The sequence below is a fragment of the Armigeres subalbatus genome, chromosome 2 (genome assembly GCF_024139115.2).
Source record: "Armigeres subalbatus isolate Guangzhou_Male chromosome 2, GZ_Asu_2, whole genome shotgun sequence".
Lineage (NCBI taxonomy): Eukaryota > Metazoa > Arthropoda > Insecta > Diptera > Culicidae > Armigeres > Armigeres subalbatus.
The window spans coordinates 7,227,805-7,240,749 of NC_085140.1; the positions used below are offsets into that span (position 1 = coordinate 7,227,805).

Sequence of the window (12,945 nt, forward strand, 5' to 3'; positions counted from 1 at the left end):
ATCCACTCGCCGAATGAATTGCTTTTACGGAAAGGTTCCAATGTGCTGTTAATATTCGATTGAGCCATGATAAATAATGAAATCCAGAGAAATTTCCAGCACGTGATAAAAAAAAACGGCTTGTAAAGTGCTATGTCTTAAAACTGTGCGCTTTCCCAAAAAATAAATAAAAGATTTCGACTCACCAGAACCACTGTGCAGCCTTTGCCGACCTGAGCTACAGACTAGCCGCGTTCTTCGCCAGTTGGCAACACGCAAACGTCAGTTAACGCAGAGAATTCGCAACCTCAATCACGACCACCAACTCTGGACCTCGTCGGAAGTGCGTCGACGGGAATTACCGAACTTCCGGACACCGGCAGGTAGCCTTAGCAGGATGGCAAACAACCGAAGAAATCACCGGATTCACTGTTGCAATATTGGCCAAACTAGGAGACCTATTAGTCACTAATAGAACAAAAGAAAATTTCTATTAATAGGGGGTTGTAACAAACTTATTATTTCTTTTAGGATTCTCAATCTATTATGTCCTAGAGAGAACAATAGTGATTATTGTTACACTGTTACACTCAAAATGGTGGATATCACAAGTCATTAGGTTTTCAAAATGAGCGATTAATTGTTTCTAGAACAATTTCCAGCAAAAGAAACTTACCACACCAAATTCAATTAATTTCGAACAAAGGTATTCCGTTGCTGTTTCAATTTTTGTTTTTCAACGGTGATTGTAGTCCAAAAGGTGAAAATCTTCGATGTACTGGTCGTGTAATGAACTGATGATCGCTCTGCTATGCAAATGGCGTCCTCCAACAGCAATTATGCTAAGCGATAGGTAGACACTTACTTACTTACTTACGGATCCTGTACACCTCCGGTGGTGCAAAGGGCCGACTTGAAAGATCTCCATCCTGAGCGTTGCCCGGCTATCGCTTTAACCTGTTGCCAGGTTAGATTTCGGTCGACTTCTTTTATTTCTTTATTGAGGCTTCGCCGCCATGAGCCTCTGGGTCTGCCTCTGCTGCGATGTCCCGCTGGGTTCCAGTCTAATGCTTGTTTACAGATTTCGTTTCCGCCCCTACGTAGAGTGTGGCCGACCCAGCCCCACTTTCGATCCCGAATTTCTGTTGCTATCGGCCTCTGGTGACAACGACGATGGAGCTCATTGTTTGAGATCCAGTTGTGAGGCCACCAGGCCCGATTTATGTACCGCAGGCATCTGTTAATGAACACCTGCAGCCGTTGAGTGTTCTCCACTGATACACACCATGTTTCGCTAGCGTATAACAGCACAGATTTCACGTTAGAGTTGAAAATTCGTATTTTGGTGCGTTCACTTATCTGCCTGTTTTTCCAGATATTTCTTAAACTCGCAAAGGCAGCCCTTGCTTTCTTGATCCGTGCGCCTATGTCGATCTTGGTACCGCCGTCCGACGCCATTTGGCTACCAAGATATTGGAAGCTTTCAACATTCTCCACCGGTTGCCCGGCTACTGTGAAACTGGAAGGAGTCGCCGTGTTTACATCCAACGATTTGGTTTTGTTGACGTTGATGACTAAACCTGCCGAAGAGGAGCGCTCGGCAAGGTCGTTGAGCTTACTCTGCATATCAGAGCGCCGTTGCGCGAGGAGTGCAAACGTCATCAGCCAATTCGAAGTCGTTTGGATGCTCCATGGTTATAGGCTGCCATAACAGCCCGCGGTTTGGTTCACGGTCAATCGCACCTACCAGAATCTCATCGATTACGATGAGGAACAGTAACGGTGATAGGATACATCCTTGCCTTCACACCAGCTACGACCCGGATAGGGTCGGACAGGACCCCATTGTGCAGCACTCTACACGAAAAGGCCTCGTACTGTGCTTCGATGAGGCCGATGATTTTCTCAGGAACTCCCTTGCGTCTCAGGGCGCCCCACATATTCTCGTGATTGAGACGGTCGAAAGCTTTTTCGTAGTCAATGAATACCAAGTAAAGGGACTTCGTTGACCTGCTCCAGAATGATGCGGAGCGTGACAATATGGTCCACACAGGATCTTCCGGCACGGAATCCGGCTTGCTGCCGCCGGAGAGTCGCATCGATCTTCTCCTGAATCCGGGCTAGGATAATTTTGCACAGAACTTTGAGAACGGTACACAGCAACATAATGCCTCGCCAGTTATCGCATACAGTCAGGTCACCCTTTTGGGCACCTTTACTAAGATACCTTGCATCCAGTCGACCGGGAAAGTTGCGGTGTCCCAGATATTATGAAATAAACGATGCAGTAGTTGAGCGGATGTCATGGGGTCAGCTTTGAGCATCTCGGCTGATATGCGGTCGACCCCTGGGGCTTTATTCGATTTCATGCTTTGGATGGCTGTTTGAATCTCTAGCAGTGATGGAGCTTCGGTATTGACGCGTGTTATACGTCGGATCCTAGGCAGATCATGCCGAGGTGGTGATGGCCTGGCTGGCACTTGAAAAAGTTGTTCGAAGTGCTCGAACCAGCGTTTCAGCTGGTCAGTTGGGTCGGTCAATAACTGATCATTCGCGTCTTTCACAGGCATCGTTGCATTCATCTTCGCCCCGCTTAAGCGTCGTGAGATATCGTAGAGGAGGCGAATGTCCCCGGTTGCGGCGGCTCTCTCCTTCGTCGGCCAGAGAGTCTGCCCACGCTCGCTTGTCCCGTCGACATGAGCGTTTTACTTCCTTCTCAAGAGCCGCGTATCGTTGGCGGGCTAGAACTTTGGCTCCTCTGGTTTTTGATCGCTCTATCGCGGCTTTGGCTTCTCTTCGCTCCTCTATCTTCCTCCAGGTCTCATCGGTGATCCATTGTTTTCTCTGGGTGCGTAGTTCACCCAGATTGTTCTCGCTGGTGGCGATGAAGGCATTCTTGATGGCGGTCCATTGGTCTTCCACGCTGCCACCTTCCGGAATATCTGCAGCACGCGTCTCCAGTTCTTCAACGAAGGACCGTTTCACCGTGGCATCTTCCAGTCGGCGTGTGTTGAATCGTCGTCCAACTCTTTCCTCCTGCCGACGAATCCGCGCAATGCGCAGGCGTATTTCGCCGATGAGGAGGTGATGATCAGACGCGATATCGGCACTACGTTTATTCCGTACATCAAGAAGGCTCCGTTTCCATTTTCGGCTGATGCAGATGTGGTCGATTTGATTTTCTGTAAAGCCGTCACGGGAGACCCACGTGACCTTGTCGATTTTAATTATCCTGTCGTGACCGGTCGATGAGGGAAGAGCGATCCCCCGATCACCATGTCGTTATTACCACAAAATTCTGCGAACAGCTCTCCGTTTTCGCTCATTTCTCCGAGACCATGGCGTCCCATAATGCGCTCATGGTTCGAGTTGTCGGATCCGATCTTCGCATTGAAGTCGCCCAAACAGATCTTGATATCACCCTTCGGAATTCTATCTACGACGGCATTGAGTTGACTGTAAAAGTTCTCTTTGTCTTGCAGATCGGCAGCATCGGTTGGCGCATAACATTGGATTATAGTAAGGTTTCGGACCCGTGTTCTAAATCTGGCAACGATTATCCTTTCACTTATAGGTTCCCACTTCATAAGCGCAGAGTGTGCCTGAGCGCTTAGTAGGAAGCCAACTCCGCGTTGCCGGGAGCGTGTTCACCTCGTAAACCAGAGTATAGCAGAACTTGTCCCGACGGCGTTCTGTGTTCTCCAAAGTTTGGCCAACGGACTTCACTCAGTCCCAGGATCTCAAGCTTCATGCGGCGTGCCTCATTGGCAAGTTGTGCCAATTTACCCTGCTGGGCTAGGGTTAAAACGTTCCATGTTCCTATTCGTGTCCGTTGTTTCGCGCTAAGAGTCGTCGCCGTAAAATCAGTCCGTATTCTTTCATTATCGGATTCTCGAACAAATTGATGTTTCGGGAACAGTAGGTTGTTGGCCCAAGGTTCCCTATCCACCGGGATGGGGCTGCCATCTTAGGTATAGCTTCCGGGAATAGCATTTCATACTCAGCCGCTGGATGCCAGAACAGACGCTGTTGGAGCCGCACCTCCTTGGTGGACAGACGCTCGATCAGTCGGGTCAAATTTGTTTAAAGTCCTACCCAACACCAGGACTAGGCTAGTGCGCTTTGAGCGGCACACGGTCGCTTTGATAGGGCCTGCTTGGGGACACATGCAGCTTTTTATAGAAGTTCAACAGAGCCCACTGTCGAACCCCACCACATCCTAGGCAGACCCCACAGGACGCACCCTCTCACTCTAGCTGATGTCAGAAGGACAACAGTGCCCAGGCTGCACTACCAGCTAAGTACGCAACCCTTAGCTGGCGGTCAATTGTCATCGGAAGACCCGTGGAAGCGTGAGTATTGGAACTTGTGAGGACCAGAGCTATGTTAGGCGCCCCTTCCCGGATGTCAACTCACCATTTCGCAGCCCCGATAGGTAGACAGCCGAGAAGAAAACTTGTCACTTCTTACTAATTTTCTGCACTAACTAGCGCTCCGATTCACACTCGTTGCCAACTGTTATGTCCAATTACTTATACGAAACGTAGGAATCGTTAACCGGTAGAGAACAAAGGGAATTAAACCGTGATTTTTCAACTGCTGAAACGAATGGACTTCTGTATTCTATGAGGTGTCAGATACGAATGAACATCATCGTTTATTTCATCATCGACGTTTAGACGATCGTGTAAATTTTGTTACCGTTCTACGGATTCTGATTCTGCATTACACTGTAAACGGTAGATAGTTAGATACAAACAGAAAGACCTCTTCTACGGCACGCTAAGGATACTTCACACCTGAAAGTTTTTTAAGGATCCCAGAAACCTCTATAGTTAGTGTTTGAACTCTGATAATGACTTCAAACAAAACTACACACGTTAAGCTGCATAATATTTGATGATATTTTTGTAGACCTTAAAATCAGTCCTATAAGATAGTTTTGCAACTGAAATAGTTATCTAGATATGTTCTTACCAAAATCATGGGTAGGACAATGCCTTGACTGTCATACCTAGAAACATTAATGCGTAGGACATGTCCTAGTTGCATTACCTACTCCCGGCCCCACTGGACTTTATAGATACTGGACTTCGTTAAATATACTTTAAGACAAGGTTGAAGAAAAATCTGTCTGAGATATATTTCACTCAATCTGTAATGTGTATTATAACTACTATAGATTGTAGAGCACTGCCCTAGCGAAGCTCAATTGTTGCATAACCACATGGATGATACTATGAGTGAGTAGCAGACGACAGAGAGCAACTTATTCAATTTGCGATGATTTATTATCATCACCGCTTGTACGAAGAAGTTTTAGAACAACACTTTTTCCTCTGTACCCCCTCACATGTTTATCGATTTTTTTCCCTTTCGTTCTAGGTTACCTCATCGTCCGGGAAGGGGCCTTCGAATTTGGTCCAAATGTGCAGGAAAACAACTGGAGTCCGCTCTTGCGGGAGTACTGGGCCGTCCTGCTGGTGACGGTAGTCTGCGTCCTGCTGATCGCCCTGATGCCCATAATCGGCCTGTGTCTGTGCTGTTGTCGGTGCTTCGGCGGATGCGGTGGTCGCACGCAACCGTTCGATAAGAAACACGATACCTGCCGGCGGGTGCTTTTGGGATTGCTGCTGATTTGCACCACATCCTCGCTAGTGTAAGTGTTACCGGATACGATCAGGCAATGTGCTCTAGATTTGTGATTGAATGTGAATTATTGTTAGCTAAAAAATTCAATTGTTTAACCCATTTATATGGCTTCGTTTTTTCTGTTTTCCCACAGGTTTGGCGTCGTTATTGCATACGCCACCAACAGCTACATGCAGCAAGGCGTGGAAAACATCACAACATCGGCGAGGTATGGCGTGGACGACTCACGTGAATTCCTGCAGTCCACGTCGCGACAAATTTCTCAGCTGTTGGACACCAACTACCAAGAACTGAGCACCCAACTAAAACAAACTTTAAACGAGGCTTCTGACATTATCATCCAACGGCTCGAGGAACAGTCCAAGGCTGAAAAGCTCAACGCGCTGAACGAATTCGTCGAACAGCTGCCAGCCATCGAGAAAAATCTAGAGCGTATGACGCAACTGACACGGGACCTACGGGTCAATGCCTCCCAGTTAAACGATGGTGAGTGTTTCATTTTTTGCGGTTTTCCTGCCCCACTTTAGACTTACCCCCCGTCTCTATCCCTCCTTTCCATCCATGTGTCTATAACAGGATTGCGTGGGGTTAAACGTGAACTCTTGGCCTCTTTGACCAAGTGTGGCACCCAGGAGTGCATCAACGTGATGGAGGACTACAAAATCGGCCGGTTGGACACCAATGGAATCGATTACAATTCGGTGAGTTGAAGTTTTCTTTTGAAAATAATCCACATGATAATAATAATTCCATCGATTTGTTTTTGTCTTCAATTTCATGCTGCCATAACAAAAACACCCGTTCTTTTAAATGGATTCTATTGAATTCGATTTGTGTGTCGCTGATTGAATGTGTTTTCGTCCAAAATTTTCCATTTATTCCCATATGAAAAAAATACTATTCAAACACCCACAGATACAAGACAGATATTTCCCACGGGTAGGTTCGATACACTATTAGGTTTTTTATTCAAATAAAAAGGAATGGATCAACAATGAAAAAATGGAGCATGTTCATATATCGTGTGTGTTTGCTCCATTCCACAGTATGGCATTAGCATTGGCTCGGTGTTGTTTTGCAGTTTGTTATTTTGTATTGCCTGGTGTTCTTTTATTCCTTGTTTTTTTAGTCTTTTCCAAAAGACCCATTTTTATACAATAAGGTTTGTTTTTCTATTATCGGCTATCCTTTCTTTCCTTTCATCGATCCGATTACAAGGTTCAGCAATCGTTTGCATTTCTGAATAGAGTTTGGGTTCCATGGAGATGTTTTCATAATAGTTTGCGCGTATGATATCATTTGATCGTGTTTTAATTTTAGATTATTTTTCCTAAGCGGACTTTCGACTTGTGATTCAGAAACAGAGCCTTGATTATACTGAACAACATTTCTGGTGATCAAATTATGTCAGGCTTATTCTAACGATTAGAGTGAATATTATTTATTGACTCAGACTAAGGCCGGTGTGGCCTTTGCAGTACATAAAAGTCGTCTCCATTTAGCTCAGTTTATGACAAATCGTTATCCACATGATCGATCCACCTTGATCGCTGCGCATTTCGCCTTCTTGTGACCGTCATCGTCATTTTCATCGGATTGCTGTCCAACATTCTGGATACGTGCCCGGCCCACCGCAGTCATTCGGTTCGGATGGTTTTCCCAACAACTGATGAATCGCCCAGGTCTCGTGTCTGTAGAGGACTACCGGCTGCAGCGTCTTGTAGATAGACAGTTTTGTACGGTGACTTTCCCTGGTCGATAAGAGCGTATTGCGGACGCAACTTGTTGAACGGACTTCGTAAACATCGTATCACTCGTTTCGATCCCTGCCCTTCGTTTTACCCGCTTCAAATCGATGTTGAATACTTACCAGACACGAAAGACCATCACCTTGCCGTAACGAGCTGTGCATTGCATAGTGACTTGAGAATGCTTCTGAAACGTAAATTATGCTCGACGCCTTGACCAACCGTATCAGTTTATCCGGAAATCCGTGATGGTAAATTAGTTGCCATAGCTAGTCTTGATCGATTGTATCATATACGGCTTCGAAGTCGACCAATAGATTATGTATGGCTATTCATACACATGCTATGTATGTTCCTCGAAAACGCTTCGTTCATTCATTCTTCCATCATGTATACAGAACAGAGCATTTTAAATAACCTCAACTACAATCAGAGCTCATTTTAAAAACATCTCTCCACGGATCAACATTGAATGTACATTTTTAAAAGTTTGTGTGATATTAGTGTTTTTTGTTTCGTTTTTGAGCCTTTTGTTCGATATAGTCATATTATTATACATGTTAATCAGATTAATGGTATCAATTTTGCATAATTTTGTATATATGTACTCATTAATTTATTTTCTTGGATGATATTAATCTTATGTCTTCATTTTAATTCCAAGTTGTTTAACCCTTATGCGGCCAACAAAAAAAACACACGTCGATGGCCGACAGGGTACCCGTGTTCCACTAAATTGATATTCTCATAACTTCAACAATTTTCAACCGATTTGGATAATTTTGACAGTTTTGGAAACAGAAACTCATATACTTTTTGCCTATTGTCAAAGTTTACAGCATATGCCCATGGTTATACAAGAAATCTTTATGTAAGGCTTAAGAGTCTACACGCGTAACTAAAGGCCATTCAGCCAGTTTCAAATATGCTACAAGCTCTTTGCGCTTCTTAGAATTGAAGGTGTTTATAGTATATGCTTCGGGTAATGCAAAATCCCTGAAATGAAGTCTTAGTCATCCGAGAAATCCCTGGAGTAAAGCCTAAAGATCTACTCGCGTAACCAAAGGCCTATTATGCAAATTCAAACACGGTACATGCTCTTTGTGGTACTTAGCATAGAATGCGTTCACAGTATATGTTCCGAGTCATCCAAGAAATCTCTGGAGTAAGGCCTTAAGGTCTACACTCGTAACCATGGGTCTATGGACTTGTCTCAAAAGTGGTACATGCTCTTTGCGCATCTTGAAATCAAATGTGATCACTACATATGTTCTGCGCTATCGAAGAAATCTCTCGGATAAGTCCTCTGGTGCCTTCATTGCATATGTTCATGGTCATCCAAGAAAACCCTGGAAAAGGCCTTCAGGTCCACACGCGTATCCAGAGATCTTTTAGATTGTTTCAAAACTGGTACATGCCCTTTGTGGTACATAGAATAGAACGCCTTTATTGCATATGTTCATGGTCATCCAAGAAAACCCTGGAAAAGGCCTTAAGATCTACACGCGTAACTAAAGATCTTTCAGATTTTTTCAAAAGTGTTACATGCCCTTTGTGGTACATAGAATAGATTGCGTCCATTGCATAGGTTCATGGTCATCCAAGAAAACCCTGGAATAGGACTTTAAATCTGCATGGGTACCCAGTGATCTTTTGGCTTGTTTCAAAAGTGGTACATGCCCTTTGTGGTACATAGAATAGAATACGTCCATTGCATATGTTTATGGTCTTCCAAGAAAATGCTAAAATAGGCCTCAGGATCTTCACACGTAACCTTTCGGATTGTTTCAAAAGTGGCATATGCCCTTTTTGGTACATAGAATATACCGCTTTCATTGCATATGTTCATGGGTCTCCAAGAGAACAGCAAGAACTTCACGCGTAACCAGAGTTCCTTCGGCCTAGTTGAATAGTTATACATGCCATTTATAGTACGTAGAATAGAATGCACCCATTTTAAATGTTCATGATCATCCAAGAAAACCCTGAAGTAAGGCATTAGGATCTACACCAGAGATATATCAGCCTGTTTTAAATTTGGTACATGCCTTTGGGGCCCATGAATAAAATGCGTTCATGGCATATGCCAATGGTCATCCTAGAAATTTATGGAGTTAGACTTCTAGGCTTACACGAATATCTAGAGGGTCTTTAAGGTCACTCCTTACGGAATCCAAGTTTCAAAGTGCTCGCGTTTTCGGGGGCACACCACTCGATACGGAAGCAACGCACAACTGTCATTTTTATTATTTCACGCATGCTGCGACGCAGCAAAGCTAAATCAACAAAAAATACAGTTGTCCGCCGCCTCCGTATCGATTGGTGTGCCCCCGAAAACGCGAGCACTTTGAAACTTGGATTCCGTGAGGAGTGGCCTTAATCTAATTTTAATATGGTACATGATCTTTGCGATATTAGCCCGTTTTTTCCCGCACGTTCTCGGCGTGAGGTTGTATCGTTCCAATTTATTTACATTTTGCATTTCCAAAGCATAGACTTCATATTAGTGATATCAATGAAGTTTGTATACTCCCTGGAACCAACAACAACAAGACAACAATAACTACTTGGAATGCTAATATATCAAGATGAGGTTTCACATCTTGTTTATTCTTCAATAACTGTCCAGAGCTAATGACAACAACTTGAACTACTTGAAATGCAAACATATACCAATAGCCTTCCATTCGTGGGTTGATCTACAGATCATTTCTATATGGAGTTCATAGACTACCTAGTACCATGGCCAAAACAAAAACTACAGCAGACGTTCGATAACTGCAAGTCATTTAACTGCAATTCGATAGTTGCAACAGTTTTACAGTTATCAGACCGCTAAACTTCAAACCGATGTCAGACTCAATGACAGCTGCATTGCGCTGCACATTTAGATGCACTTTTCTTGTATTTGACGTTCGATTGACAACCGTTTGACGTCTAGAAGGCGTTGCAGTTATCGAACGGCATTCGATAACTGAAAAGTAAACATTTTGCAATTATCGAACGGCTACTGTACTAGGAATGCGTATATTCACTCAGATGAGGTTGACCCGATTTTGTCACTCCCAGATTTTGTCTACCCCTGATTTTGCCTAACCCGATTTTATCACGTTTTCGACCCAATTTGTCGCAAACAATAAAGATTTTCATGAAATAACTTTCACTGCCTGTAGCTTATTATGAATCATTTATGAGTACCTGTTTGTACGTCTCTTCGACAAGAAAAATACGGATTCCATTCACGTATTCTGCCTTGCCTTCATTACGGAGCCCACGACAATGAAAATAACTACTTAAAATACAAACATATACCAAGAAGGAGTCTCACAACTTGCTTATTTTCAAATAACTGCCTCTATTAAGGAGGTTGATCCATCGACCTAGACTCTATTTCATAGACTACCTGGAGCTCAAGACAACAACAAGAACTACTTGGAATACAAACATATATCAAGATGGGGTCACAAAACTTGTTTTATTCTTCGACAACTGCCTCCATTACGGAGATTGATCTAGAGAACTTCGGTGGGGTTTGATACAACGAAACCAGTAGGCTAGACAGGTGTTTTCCCTACTAAACTATGAAGGACTTCCGTCGTCCTTCGCAACTTAGCCGGTACTGATGAAACCAAATTCACAGCACCGGGCATGTAGCCGAAGTTCGTAGACTACCTGGAGCCAACGACAACAACAAGAACTACTTGGAATACAAACATATATCAAGAAGGGGTCACAAAACTTTTTTATTCTTCAAACGCTGCCTTCGTTACCGAGGTCGATCCCCAGACCTTGACTCTATGGAGTTCGTAGACTGCCTGGAGTCCTCGACAACAACAAGAAGTACTTGGAATATACACATATACCAAGAAGGGGTCACACAGCTTGTTTATTCTTCATTAACTGCCTCCATTACGGAGGTTGAACCACAGACCTTGAATTTTTGTAGTTTGTAGACTACCTGTAACCACTGACAACAACAAGAATTACTTGGAATATAAACAAATACCAAGAAGGGGTCACACAACTTGTTTATTCTTCAATAACTGCCTCCGTTACTGAGGTTGATCCACAGATCTATACTCTATGGAGTTCGTAGACTACCTGGAGCCCACGACAACAACAAGAACTACTTTGAATACAAACATATGCCAAAAAGGAGTCACGCAACTGGTTTATTCTTCGTTAACTGCCTCCATTACGGAGATTGATCCGAAGACCTTGACTGTATGGAGTTCGGAGACTACCTGGAATCAATGACAGCAACAAGAACTACTTGGAATGCAAACATGTTTTAAGAAAAGGTCATTGGATTACCAGGAACTTATACTGTGAAAGCATTATATGCTAAGCACCATAAAGAGCATGTACCGTTTTAAAATTTACACGATAGACCTTTGGTTACGTTAGCAGACCATAAGATCTTATTCCAGGGATTTTTTGGGTGACTTAGGCCTTACTCCAGGGGTTTTTGGAGACCCATAATGTATACTGTGAACACCGACTATTCTAAGAAGCGCAATGAGCATGTAATATATTCGAAACTGGTTGATAGTCCTTCGGTTACGTGTGTAGACTCTTAAGTCTTACTTCAAAGATTTCTTTAATAACCATGGACAAAAGCTGTAAACCTTGACTATGGGCAAAAAGTATATGAGTTTCTGTTTCCAAAACTGTCAAAATTATCTAAATCGGTTGAAAATTGTTAAAGTTATGAAAATATCAATTTAGTGGAACACGGGTACCCTGTCGGCCATCCACGTGGTAAAAAATCAGATGCCCTCCCCACGTCCCTCCTCACTGTATCAATGTGATTTTCTCACAGATGCTACATTTTATGGAGTTCTTAGATGTCACCGAGTTTCAGCTTTCAGCTATAAAAATTCATTGAAATATCACCACTTGAATTTGAAAAAGGAACACGGGTACCCCGTCGGCCGCATAAGGGTTAAATAGCTATAATACGTTCAATTATTTTCATTGGTTAACCTTAGCATAATAATTGTTGCCATCGTTGTCAATTACATGCCTTGATTATATAGAAATTACATTCATATGGTTGAACATTTTGCCCAATCCTCAGCTGCCCGATCTGAGCGAGATCACCAACAACGTCCATGAGCTGCTCTCCGATAACATTGATAAGGCGGTGCAGAACGGTGTCCGAGAGCTGGAAAACATGAAGCAAAACTTGCAGGAAACCGTGCGTAGCCGCATCCCACAGGTAACGGCGGCTGCGGACAGCACCGGCCGTGCCATCAAATCTGCTTCCGATGAGCTTACGTCCAAGCTGAACAACGTCAACGATATGATTGGGAACAACACGGTGCGGCACTTGGATACGGCCGACAGCTACATTGCACAGTACAGTATCTACCGGTATTATGCTGGATTGGCGGTGAGTTCACTCCTACTGCTGATCCTGTTGTGTCTGATATGTGGACTGCTCTGCGGAATCTGTGGTAAGCGACCGGATGGTTACGGGGACGATTGCTGCAATAAAGGTGCTGGAGGAAGATTCTTGATGTTGTGAGTATTGTCTGTTAAAAGTTGAGAGTTAAAGTTAGAT

General features: G+C 43.7%; 1 protein-coding gene across 11 annotated transcripts in view; it reads left to right on the forward strand.

Annotated features, from left to right (window-relative positions):
- LOC134217609 (prominin-like protein) overlaps positions 1-12,945 on the forward strand; it is a 173,759-nt gene that overhangs the window by 130,018 nt on the left and 30,796 nt on the right. For 9 of the 11 annotated variants that reach the window (XM_062696399.1, XM_062696401.1, XM_062696405.1 and 6 more), the window contains 5 exons: positions 5,365-5,638; positions 5,765-6,117; positions 6,208-6,332; positions 6,547-6,570; positions 12,460-12,905. In XM_062696399.1, the coding sequence (XP_062552383.1) occupies positions 5,365-5,638; positions 5,765-6,117; positions 6,208-6,332; positions 6,547-6,570; positions 12,460-12,905 (1,222 nt within the window). The remainder of the gene's footprint in view (positions 1-5,364; positions 5,639-5,764; positions 6,118-6,207; positions 6,333-6,546; positions 6,571-12,459; positions 12,906-12,945) is intronic. The other 2 variants (XM_062696398.1, XM_062696400.1) reach the window with 1 other exon arrangement.